This window comes from Mycteria americana, chromosome 2 (genome assembly GCF_035582795.1).
Source record: "Mycteria americana isolate JAX WOST 10 ecotype Jacksonville Zoo and Gardens chromosome 2, USCA_MyAme_1.0, whole genome shotgun sequence".
NCBI classification, from domain to species: domain Eukaryota; kingdom Metazoa; phylum Chordata; class Aves; order Ciconiiformes; family Ciconiidae; genus Mycteria; species Mycteria americana.
Window position 1 is genome coordinate 157447264 of NC_134366.1, and position 13848 is coordinate 157461111.

A 13848-nucleotide genomic window follows, 5' to 3' on the forward strand; every position below is an offset into this window, starting at 1 on the left:
AGAGATTAAAATGTAATCCTATTTCTATTTTAGTATTTTCTATAATAGTCATCACTCTGCTGTGGAAATTATTTATAAATAAATTAACTATGTTTGCAGGGTCTCTGGAGGTTACTCTGATAGTCACTCTGATAGTGAATTGATGATAGATTCTGACTAGAAATATTTCATTCTTTCTTCTTCTGATTGGACATTTCAGAAAAGCTTTGCCAAAATAAGTGTGAAGTACACTTTGAAAATCTTCAGCTTAATTTGACCATTTTCACTTTTAATTAAGTTCTTCCAGTTCTCCCTATTCTTTCCCCTATACTGATCTCTTATTTTTTAGTTCTCTGGTTTTCTCATTCTGGCATATTTAAGAAAGTTTTTGTACGCTGAACATACCTAAACATATTGGAATTGGATAATTCCATCTTCTTACTGGTCCAGGCATACAGGTGATATGTGAACGTCCCTAAAATGACACAATATTTGCTAATTCATATAATAAAAAATATACAATATATGGCACATCATTAGTATCTCAACAAAAACAATTTATCATTTAAAACATAATCAAAATATATAAAAGCAATAAGGTATAACATTTATATTGTAAACTGTGAATTGTATCATACCTTCAATATAACAGAGAAGACTGTAATCTTAACTATGTGACTGTTAGCCCACTAGAGAAATTGTGTCTATGTCCTTAATATTATTTCTAACAGTATAACAGTATCCAGCTGAATTCTATAATACCAGCTTTAGTAAAAACCAGGGGTCTAGAAACTAAAGGTCTAATTGAAGCAGTGTTTACATGGTATTGATTTGCGTCATTTGTGGAACATGATAAAAAGATACAAACTATATAAATTATACAGTACTGACTTTATATCTTAAATTCATAATACCTATTCTAAATGCAGTCCTTACCCTCATCCCCGAAACAGTTGGCTTAAGTTGCCAAAAGCTGAGATATTTAAGGGATCTCTTTACAACATGTGTCCCTTTACAACAGATGAGGTGTTACGATTTCAAGGCAATCTGTTACATATAAATTCCAAAACCCACCAGAGTGACCCTCTGTGTTGTTCATCAGCTTCATGTAATTGCAATTGTCTTTCAGAGACAGCAAAGGAAAATGAAAAATCTGAAGAGAAAACTGTACTTGGGATATCTTGCAAACCCATATAGTATACACTTTGAGATGACCTAGTAGAAAAAATTCAGTAGCTTTTAGCCTGTTTGTTCACCCTTCATATGAAGAGAAAAGTTAGTTTTTCATGTTAAATCTCCTTATCAATTCAGAGCCTGTAGCATTTGAGGGAACCAAGTATCTCTAAAGCATCCAGGGTAACTGTGAATAGTTTATTCATCAAACTGCAACCCATTCTTTTCTGTCCTAGAAGAAAAATAAACACACTTTCTCCATAGTGCAAGTAGGCATATCTGCTCAGTGCTAGAAGAAAAAAAAAATTAAGTGGCAAAGTCATACTGTATAAGCCAGAAAAGCAATATGGAGGGAAAAGGTTTTACATGTGTGTTTGCAGTCTATGCTCCAATGTTATTTATATTTTCTTTATTTCAGCCATTTACTGTGCATAGAGAACATAGACAACTATTGATAATTGCTCATCAAGTGTTTTAACCTAATTTGCCAACACTGCATAGCTTAACTATGAATACCAAAGATGTCATCAATAATAGATAACAACCTTTAATCAGTAATGCAGAGGAAGCACAGAGCCATACACTTCTTATGGAAAATTTGGATAGTTGCTAATATAATATTTGGCAGAAAAGCCTACAGGTCCTGCAAGCTTATAATGTGTTCACAACTCCTGAAGAGGTCAGTGCCATTTCATATTGACAGACTCAAACATAACCATGTTACAGAACTAAAAGGCAACATTTGAAATTGGAAACTTGGCTCACCTGAAGAGAATAACCCTGATCACACTGGAAAGACACCACATCTCCAACCATGTATCTGTCTCCAATTTTGATCCCATTGCTTGGGGTCTGTGGTTCAGGACAAGAGTCCAAACCTATAGCTGTGAAAAATTTAGAAGTTTAGACATTGTAAGGAACATAAAATCTGTGTTTAGATTCACAGAGAACTTCTGTGTACACTATACATAGGCACACTGTATTGATATGTTTTAGGAAGCTCTTGGGTACCAGCAGTTTGTCTGTGGACAAGCAAGTGGCATATTTTTTTGGAACAACTGTTATATAAGGAGAAAAACCTTCTTTCCTGAGTAAAGGAAAAAGAAGGAAATAATCAGGGTGGCAACAAACACTTCCCAACAATCTGCAGTCTCAACTCAAGGTCTCCTCTAAATTTCCACTATCTCGTGGCTCAGACTTATTCATTTCCACCTCCAGTCTCACTCCTAAATACAGCCTACCTAATTCATACTGGGAGCACCTCCACTTTCCCAGCATCTGGGATGCTGGCCAATACCACACCAAGTGCAAAACACAGGAAAAACAGTGCAAAGTATAACTGCTCACTTGCATTCAATCCTTCACAGGTCTGACTCCACTCTTCCATTCATGTAGACACACAGAGAGTACATATTTACATCAAATTTCACCTAGTCTGCTATTTTTAATGAAGTACCTAAGTATCTCTTCTACTGCAATAGAAGCTAGTTTGCCAAGAGACCATACGCTTTTTTCTGGGTCATCAAAAAAAGAAATAAATAAATTCTTCTTTATTGCATCTACCCAGGAAGATCCAGGAATATACAAATATGTGTAAGTAGCTCAGTTAAGTATAAGCAGCTCAGTTATTCTCTTTGCCTACTGTAAGAATTACACCCTAACTAGTTCTGAAGCCGGAGCTGTTAAGCAACTAAACATCAGTACATAGGGTAATAGGGAAATGTTGTGGGATTCAACAATCAATGGCACTACTTCAACACATTATCAACCTCTGCATGTTTAAAAACTTACTAATGTAACTGATCACTTCATGTAAGAATCTCATTAAGTAAAAATTACTCTTTGAAGACTCTCACAATGATATATTTTTATACTATATGAAAACTGAAAGCTAACACAAATCCTAAGGAATTTATAAAGCATACATATTATTTTTTCTCTATAAGGCATGTTTTGTGTACCGATAATAGTTTTCACTACCATAATTTTACAATAATATTGTATTGTAAAAATGAAAAAAAAAAAAAAATTGAATGTCTGGCATTTAGAAAGTAGATATTAAACTGATAAACTAGTTTGTAATTCCTGTTCTTAAAAATGTATTGTGCACATGAAATTTTATATAAAACTGTTTGAACTAAAATCATTGGAATCTACAGTCTGTTCACACAAGTAAAACTCAGGACCATGACAATATAAACTTCCTGCTATAAAACATAATTCAATCCTAAATTGGAAAAAAATCCTTAATGACTTTGCAGTCCTTATTTTCTCTGCCAAGAATAGTAATGAGAGGTAAAAACATATTTTTTACTGCAGATACCTGTTAATGGGAATCAGAAATAATGGATACAGGTCCACAAACTGAGCAGTTGTACTCATTATTTTTGGTCAGTGTTAACTTTGTGATTTTTTTTTTTTTAATTTTATATTTTGGTACTAAGGAGCTTACACAATTTAGCAATAAGATGTTCTCCATAATATTCAATACTGGCTTGCATCATTTTGTGTGGAAAGGAATGTTGTTACTTTGAAAAAGTTAGTATTTATTTCAGGGCTCTCCTCTGCAGGTTCACAGAATAGGATGTAATGTTCCTTTCTCTATGACAATAATAGTTTTGTATATATTGATCCCATATGTATATATGGGATAAATTTTGTATATATTGATCCACACTTACTGATCCCATAATGATCCCATATTTGCCATGCACAAAATGATGTATTTTGCAACCTATTTCTACAAAACAGATTATTTTTATCTTTCAAATTCTTGTTTTCTCTTCTCAAACTGCAAAAAAAAGAACATCAAAGAATCTATTTTGAAAATGGCTGATGGGCTTAGATTCACTTTTTACATTTCAGAGATCCAGATGGTGATGCAGCTCATGTGTAAAGTACAAATACAAAAGAATAGCAGTACTTGGCTTACCACAGATGAGTGCTTATAATCTATTTTGAACAGTTAAAGAAAGAGTTCATAGTTTTCAGTTTCCAATTACTGAACCTTCAGCTGAAATGAAAAACCTCACTGTGTGAATACTCAGGCCATGCAAATTGAAATGAGTTCATTTAAATGCCTTTCTCAGAGTAGGTATCTTAACAGCTCAAACCAGATCACAGGTATTCATCCTATTGTGCTTTCACGTCAATTAATAAAATAATGCTTGGAAAAAAATACTGTTTGAATGTCTACAATGTCTTTCAACAAACTGAAACATAACAAGGTTTGCCACCTTCCCAGCTGAGGACTAGTTCAGGGAACTTGTGTCTTTATAGTGTCATGATAGTTATTCAGGTGAAATAATAAATGTATTCATAAACTGCATTCTGTTCATTCTTGACTCATTTGTGGTGCATGACTAGCTCCTTGAACCACATTATACTACTATATCAGTATAATGCGTTAGATTTTTAAACTTTCATGAGCAATGGCATTAGAAAGAAAAGAGATTTTAACATAAGCATTCACTGAAAACATACTTTCAGTATCTTCTAATTATTAGATAAGAAGAATTGTATATGAAGAAAAAGCAGCTATTTGATGCTGTCTCACCCTTCTCCAACAGCTCCTATGCCTCTAAATATAAAAAGCTAGCAATGAAATTTTGGATAATGGACTCTGAGACTACACAAGTCTTAAAGTAATAACTCTTTTTATTTTTTTAAGTTATTACTGTAATTTTATGGAAATGTTTTAGTATTTATGAATGTTGGAATTATACATTATACAGTTTAAATACATAGATTTCTAGCGATTATATTTTAGAATGAAAATTAGTGTCATATTTTTTACTAATTTTAAATAGTTATTGAGTGTTATAGAAATTATGTATGAGGCAATCTGACAAACTCAACTAATCTCAAAGAATATTACTACTATTTATATAGCATAATCAATTACCTGATTAGCAAAACTTTAGTTAGAGAAAATGAGGACTAAATTAAGATCTATAGTGGCATAAAACATATAAACATTGTGTATGTGTTTAACAAACCATATTGTGGTGCTTTTTGTTGACATATTTCAGTTGATGCAATATATTAAAATGGATTTAAGTATCCATTGGAATACATAAACTGCATGTTATGAATATAATAAGAATTCAAGGATTCAACAAAGAAGTAAAAATATGCTAGAAAAAAAGATATTGATAAGACCACTATTCAGTTTTGGAACATGAATACTTAATTCCTTATGCCAAAGTATCATTTACTTGGTCTTAAAATACTTATTCAAGAAATAAATTTCCTTTTATTTTGTTTTATTTTTATATAAAAAAGTGGATTTGGATTTTGTAGCAGTTCAAAAGATGAGCCAGACTGGACAGTGTGAAAAACCTATTAATAAAGGATGAAAAGAGATATAGGAAATGAAACAGAATGAAACCTTCTTATCGAAAACTGTTGTTGAGATGAAAAAGTAATCATTTTGGCAAGAGAGGTGCACTTCCCCTCAGACTTGTGTCTCTTAGGTTATGTGAAATAGACTTGGAAGATGCACTACATATTGAACAAAAAATGTTTATGGCTAACTCACTTGAAAATTGCTTAATATAAATGTTTAACTCTGATGTGATTTTCAATGAGAATTGTGCACTGATACTTTAAAGACTAAGACACTAATTTAGCTGACTCCTCATGATGACCTCTGTCAGTATAGGCTCCAGTGAAACGCAATAAATGTATGAAACGCTGGCATTAAAATGTGCCCATTACTTTCTATTTACTAACTATTTCTAAAAACATAATCACAACTTTTAGAGCAGGAAGTGTTGTCTGAGAGTCAGAGATGACCAGCACAACTGAGGAGAGTGAACTCTGTTCTGATCAATGCATTTCTGGAGACATTTCAGTAGAAATACAGCAGTATTGTGAGTTCTGGAATCCTGACAAAAATTCCTGCCTCTCCATTGCAGAAAGCTGCAAGAGACAAAAATCCAGAAGGTACACAAGATACAGTTTCTGTTGTCTTCCTTCCAGCAATGATGAGAAAGTATTGACCCTTAGCTTAATCTCCAGCATCAAATTCATGATTCAGCCCAATGCAGAATTTTCCATAGTCTCTTCTTGAAAAAAAATTAAGTTACAGATTTTAAAAAAAATCACAAAACTTTCTTCCAATTCACAGGTAATAGAGACTATGTCTTTCTTAGCAAGTAGTGGGGAGTAATAGTCATGGATCTATGGACTGAAACAGCTGGTGCCTAGGACTCAAGATCCACACTAAGTGCTAAACTAAAGGGTTTTATTATTATTAGCTTTAGTTAGTCTGGTCCTGTAGGTTGACTGTCCATTAATGGCTGAAGGCATTAGCTGAGGTGTTGAAGTACACACTTCTATTTAGTTTTGTGTGACAGGAATCCAGATTGCATGCTCTGAAGCCATGCTTTAGTTCTGTGGTGTGAGCCAGAGAGTGGTAATCAAATAGGGAAGCCTAATGCTTTACGTCTTTCCACATTTATTCTACAAAATAATTTCATTATTTTGCAATTTGAAATATAGAAATGTAGTTACAATGTATCTCTATTTTAAACTTCAAAATAATCTTGCCAATAGTTTCTATTTTATTTTTCTTATTAACAATTTATAGACTGTGTATTCCACAGATTTTATGGAGTTATTACGGTCACTTAATCCTATTCTGTACTTTGAATACCATAGACTTTACTTCAATAATTCCCACACATGCACAATAATTTATGTTTATTTTAGAGCATACCTTTATAAAATATAACATGTATGACAGAAAATCTTAATTCAAAAGTCATCATAGTTTACTCTCCAACTGGAATTCTCTACTTGCTACAAAATTTTTGCCCTTACATTTGTTTCCAATAAAGATCACAGGTTTAGACATTGTTTTGCAATTTCCTCACTCCATCCCAAGGTCTATATGATGTTTTAATCACATATATCTAACACCTGCACATGGAAAGTTAATTAACCATTAATCTTGTAAAATAGCATATTTCACTGAGCTACTGGTTAATTGGGTGTCTACCGAGGGACATCAATATTCTTTCCTGAATCACAAATTTTTAGCATATACTTTGGGTTTATGCACAGAAAGCATATTACATACGTACAGATTCACACATGCACCCTTGTATAAATCCATACATACATATATAGCTATTGTTTTTGGCACGGACCAATACTTTAAATAATATACTGTGAATTCTTTCTTTATTTAGAGGTGAAAGTTGTATACCCGCAGTACACTACACATTTCAGTTATTTGGACATGTAGGAATACACAGATTCATTTTCACTTTCACTGGGTTCAGTCTCATTTTACTTTGTTTTCATAACTTCCTGCAGTTTTTTACCCTCTGAAGTTGTAAGCAGCTGAGAGAGTATTTGCATTTCAAGGAAATGGCAGGAGAATTCTAACCTATAATTAATGTTTAGTTATAGACAAGTGATCAGGCAGCAATTTTGCAAGGCCGTGTTCTCCGACTCACTAATCAGACAACCAGAGCATGGGATTTGCATACTGTAAAACTGACAAGAAATAACTGTGACACAATTATGCAGATCAGACACCAGAACAAATATGAGCAGAGGGAACTGCAAAGCTGGGAAGAAAAAAAAAAAAAATCTGCAACAAAATATTAGTGATTGCCAGAATTCCTATCAGTCAGCTAAGGCAATCTCATTCAGACAGAAAGTATGTTTGCAATTATAGCCTTTTCCGCTGGTGAGGCACTCAGCAATAATAAAAACTTCTGAAATAATTCTGCTGTGTTCTGACCAACCTGTGAGCATTTGTCAGTTAGTTAAGAAGCACAGCTGCTATTTTCAGTTTATTCATTCTCTCATTTTCACTGAGAGTGATTAATTTTCATGTCCTACACATATATATAAAAAACATATATATAGTACATACATTATTGTATTGGGCATAATTTGCAGATTTTGTTGGGGGGTGGTGGAGGGTGGGGCTGCAGGGGTGGCACCTGTGGGAAGAGAGCAGGGACTGTGCCAGACATAGCCAGGTCCAGCCGGCTCCAGCTGGGTCCAACAGACCTGCTGCAGGAGACAGCTGCACCCACTAGAGGAGTTTGCCGTGCCTCTGAACCACTCAGATGTGCCTCTGTGAAAACATGTTTATGAAAAGGTGGTAAACACCACGAAAAGGAGAACAAGGCCAGAGCAGGAGGAGAGAGGAGACCTCACTGGCAGGGGACAGAGAGAAGAGCATGACTGAGCAGAGGCTGCAACCGAAGCAGCTGGCTCAGCAGGGGCTGCAGCCCGAGTGCCCACTTGAGCAGGCACTGAGAGGTGGGACCCTAAAGAGACCAGAGGACACTGGCCCAACCTGCTGCACTGCCCTTGCCGCACCAAAGGGACAGAGAGTAGTGTGTGGCAAGGGCACTGGAGAGCAAAGAAGTGTGTGTGTGGTGAGGTGTCTGGAGGGAAGCAGGGGCGTTTTTCCTAAGGATTTGTTTGTGATTATTTTTGTTCGATACCAGAATCAGTAATTAATTGTTAATTCGCAAAGAAGTTAAATTGAAATCACCCAAATCAGTATGCTGGTTTTGCCTGCAACAATTATATAAATATGTGATGTCTTGGTATTAGGACTGTCACATGAGCATATCTGCATTTAATCCTGGCTGCTGTATGTTCAGAAAAGCTTTTCAGAGCACAAAAATAAATTAAAGGTGAAAGCAAGACAAACTAAACTTCCCAGTCTTTACAGTGCAGGTTTCAGGCCTGATCTTTCTCCCTTGGAATTAAATGAGTATTTTACCAATGACTTTGAAGTACCACTATGTAGCTCATTATGTGCAATAGAACTGAATATTCCTCTTTCTTACAGTTTAGGTACACCTGATGTCTGGAACCAGCAAGCAGCCTTAATTAGCTGAATATTTCTGCATTACCTGTATACTCAAGATGAAATCCAGCAGCTGAAACACTGATATCAGACTGAAAATTTAGGTACAGGTTATTTGATGTGCTGTTGAGAAGTGGAGGTATGGTTGTTCCTGAAAAGAGATATCAAGATATTATTGAAATGCACAGCAACTGAAATAAATACATATATAAATGTCTGTGTGTGTATAAAAGGAGAGAAAGAGAAAAAGAGAAAGGGGGAAAGGGGGGAGAGAGGATAGGAGGGGGAGAGAAAGATGTCACATAACCAATTCCACCATATTTTGTCATCATGGATGTTATCAAACATCTGTCCCTATAGAAGCTTTATTACATTTTCAGTGCACCACCACATCAGAGACATGAACTGTAGGCACTCAGGGAATCGGGGTCTAATACAAATTTATATTATCATAGAATCATAGAATCATTTAGGTAGGAAAGGACCTTTAAGATCATTGAGTCCAACCGTTAACCTAACACTGCCAAGTCCACCACTAAACCATGTCCCTAAGCACCACGTCTACACATCTTTTAAATACCTCCAGGAACAGTGACTTAACCACTTCCCTTGGTAGCCTGCTCCAAGGCTTGACAACCCTTTTGGTGAAGACATTTTTCCTAATATCCAATATAAATCTCCCTTGGCACAACTTGAAGGTGTTTTCTCTTGTCCTATCACTTTTTACTTGGGAGAAGAGACCGACACCCACCTCGCTACAACCTCCTTTCAGGTAGTTGTAGAGAGCAATAAGGTCTCCCCTCAGCCTCACAGAATCACAGAATTGTATAGGTTGGAAAAGACCTTTAAGATCATCGAGTCCAACCATAAACCTAACACTACCAAGACTACCACTACACCATGTCCATAAGCACCTCATCCAAACGTCTTTTAAATACTTCCAGGGATGGCGACTCAACCACTTCCCTGGGCAGCCTGTTCCAAGGCTTGACAACCCTTTCAGTGAAGAAAAATTTCCTAATATCCAATCTAAACCTCCCCTGGAGCAACTTGAGGCCATTTCCTCTCATCCTATCACTTGTTACCTGGGAGAAGAGACCGACCCCCACCTCTCTACAACCTCCTTTCAGGTAGTTGTAGAGAGCAAGAAGGTCTCCCCTCAGCCTCCTTTTCTCCAGACTAAACAACCCCAGTTCCCTCAGCTGCTCTTCATAAGACTTGTGCTCTAGACCCTTCACCAGCTTCGTTGCCCTTCTCTGGACACGCTCCAGCACCTCAATGTCTCTCTTGTAGTGAGGGGCCCAAAACTGAACACAGTATTCGAGGTGCGGCCTCACCAGTGCCACGTACAAAGGGATGATCACTTCCCTAGTCCTCCTGGCCACACTATTGCTGATACAAGCCAGGATGCCATTGGCTTTCTTGGCCACCTGGGCACACTGCTGGCTCATATTCAGCTCGCTGTCAACAAACACCCCTAGGTCCTTTTCTATCAGGCAGCTTTTTCCAGCCTTCCCCAAGCCTGTGGCGTTGCATGGGGTTGTTGTGACCCAAGTGCAGGACCCAGCACTTAGCCTTCCTGAATCTCATACAACTGACCTTGGCCCATCGATCCAGCCTGTCCAGATCCCTCTGTAGAGCCTTCCTCCCCTCCAGCAGATCAACACTTCCAGCCAACTTGGTGTTGTCTGCAAACTTACTGAGGGTGCACTCAATCCCCTTGTCCAGATCATTGATAAAGATATTAAACAGAACTGGCTGTAAGACTGAGCCTTGGGGAACACCACTTGTGACCAGCCGCCAACTGGATTTAACTGCAGTCACCACAAGTCTTTGGGCTTCAGCCATCCAGCCAGTATTTTACCCAGCAAAGTGTATGCCCGCATTCTACATGCTTTTATCCACAAAAGGTGAAATATTCACTAGGGTTTTCATAAAAGCAAGAGCAAATCCTGTATCTGGAATAATTTTAAATGTAACAGCCAAATATATCAAGCAGCTCTGAACATAATTTGTAGGGCTATTCTTAGAAATGTAATTGATTATTTGTGTTTCAGCATAAGACAAGACAAGAATCTTATTGTCTGTGATCTCATTCTGTACACATGAATTAAGTAGAATAAAGGAAAATAAAACAAAACAGGAAAAACTATGGCAAACAGAACTGTATTGTTTATCTAAAATAAGGATAAAGAATGCATCCTTTAGTGATGCACAGTTTCAAGAGGCATCTCTTTTAGAGGTCTGTTATCTTTTAGATTTCTTTAGAAATTTTAGATTTCTGGACCCTGCTATAAGAGTGGGTAAAAAATGAGATTAATAGAGATCTAGTTTGGGAGTCTCTGAACATTATTTCATTTCTAACATTTTTTAAATATTCAGCTTTATGAAAGTCCGCTAAGATATGACTGATTAAAACAGAAAGAATACTACCTGTTGATGATAGGAGAAACACACACGCATACACACACACACACACAAGAACTAGAAAGAGCTGTGTGTTTACAATAAAGAGTTGAATCTGTGAAACACTTGTAAAATCTTGTCAGTCACCTGAATAACTTCCAAGCCTTGGAGCATTGTTGTCAGCACCATCATAAAAGTCTAAGGAATCCCAGTTGTGTTCTGTGGCAAAACTCACCACTTGCACCTATGAAGAAAAATGTGAGGTAAAGAACATAAACTTCTTCCCCTCTGTATTCAAGCACAAATGCAACTGTAAATTGTAGCCTCTATTGCTTTTAATCATTAAAAGTTGTGTCTTGCTCTCATTGTCAAAGAGAATGGAAAATCATCATTAAGTGAATAAAATTGCATGGCAATGTTTTTTGTATTTAATTGCCAATTCAGACTTCTAAATCCTGTGACCCTTAGTGACAACCACATATTACCTCTGACAAGTCACACAACCGTGAAAATCATCTGGGTATAGAATATGATTCCTTTGTTGGCAGGACGTTGAGGGGAAGACAAAACATGGTATGGTCAATTACTGCAGTTTCTTTGTGATTCTCTCTAGTTTATCCAGGGCTAAAAACAGTCCCACAGTGACGCACGCTGCTTCATCTATCTTGCCATGTTCAGTTCTGCCTCCAGGTAAGAGCAACCTCCTGTGTTTGGTTACCTTCATCATTGACTTATCTCCTGAGGAGGAGCAGTCACTAGCATGCTACAAGCAAAAAGCAGAACATTCACTTCATTCCTTCCAGAGGTGACAATATCCTTCCATTCATAAGGAGATGCAAAGCGGAAAGCAGATAGACCGCAAGAGGGAGGATATATCTATTCTCATATGGTGAAAACAATCCCCACAAAGTAGAGAAATGCCAGGTTTCTGGTCCTGTTTTGGAGGGGAGATGGTCTGGCTTTTTTTTGTTTTAGTGACATAACTATTCAATGAAAAGCATTTGAAGAGTGACAGAAGCACGGATGAAGCCCCAACCACTCTCAAAAAGGTGTGCCTTCGACTCTAAGTTAGAGAATTATGCTTCTTTACTGTTCTTCTGCCTCACTTACTCTTCCTTTTATTTTGTCCAAAATGGAACAACTTCAACAGAAGAAATAAGCAGTGGTTCCAGTACAAGTAGGTAATGAAGTTATTTTTCTAGGTGAAATATATGACTTGGACCTTCTTCTAGGTAAAAGGAATGTTCAGTTTAGCTACCTATTTCTTGGATGGGGGTCTTAAACACTGTACTTTTTTGTAGGAATTGGTGAGATACTACAGCCAAATGGTGACTTTAAAAAAAAAAAAAGTGAAGCAATGCAGAGGCCCTGACTGTTAGCGTGTTTTAGATACTTGCAGGAGTCCCACTGGATCTAGTCTTTCAGAAAGCTTTAAGGCTTGTCTGTTTATTTTTTGGTTCACAAGGGATTTAGGTGAAACTTGTGGGTGTTCTCTCTGTCAGGAATATTTCTGAAGACATACAGAATTGGAAGTGCAGGCACCTAGGAAACTTTCAGCACAAATTTCAAATTATCTAATGTTTTTTATGTGTTTTCAGGGCTAGATTGTTTCTGACTACAGTTTTCATATGTGCCATAAAACAGCTAATTTAAAACATCTGTTTTAGTGCAACTGATCCTAGTTGTCCTAACCTCCCCATGTAGTCAATAAATAGACAGACATACCTTCAGGCAGTGATTCAGAGACAGAGTCTATATTAGATGTTTTGAATTATCTATTTGAGGTGCCTTTCTGCCCTAACTTTATAAGGAACCATAGTAGATTAATTTCCTGATATAAGGTATTTATATTAGGCACCTGAAGACAGGCTTTTAGTGCACACTCTTCATATTTACCTAAATCTACGTTTAAATGTCTGGTTTTCGATTTGATATGAGACAGCTCAGTATTTACATCTGATCACGCTGTTTCAACAAGTTCATACACGATAACATAATCATACACATCAATAGCTGTTATACCTAAATAGTTTAAAATTTCATCTACACATTTCTTCACAGAGGAATATGCATTGGTGATATATTATTTTAATCCTCCTTTAAAGCTGGGAAAGTGTCTGTTACTTTGAAGGAATAAATATTGGTGAGGAAAAATGTCCAGATATTTTATGCATTTACATAAACACAAAAGCAATAGCTATCATGGTATCTTGAATATCCACATTTGCATGCATTCTCAGGTTGGACAAAGTCAGTCACCCAGGTTTTCAAATATTGCCTCAAGAAGCTGATTTTCACGGTAATAATTACATTTTTATATATGTATATTCACGTTTTTTCTTTCCTATGAACTGAAAAAAACAAACCCAAAACAATTCTGATGCCATTTTTTATGTCATTAGTAGCTATAAAGCTAAGCTCGGTTGTGAAAAATAACACAGTAA

The 13848-nt window shown here is 36.4% G+C and overlaps 1 protein-coding gene across 1 annotated transcript in view; it reads right to left on the bottom strand.

Moving 5' to 3' along the window:
• The window catches only part of CSMD3 (CUB and Sushi multiple domains 3), a 774333-nt gene that overhangs the window by 129143 nt on the left and 631342 nt on the right, over positions 1–13848 (bottom strand). The window contains exons 37-40 of the mRNA XM_075495159.1: positions 11552–11648; positions 9045–9149; positions 1918–2036; positions 385–454 (exon numbers count right to left, since the gene is read on the bottom strand). Coding sequence (XP_075351274.1) covers positions 385–454; positions 1918–2036; positions 9045–9149; positions 11552–11648 — 391 coding nt within the window. The remainder of the gene's footprint in view (positions 1–384; positions 455–1917; positions 2037–9044; positions 9150–11551; positions 11649–13848) is intronic.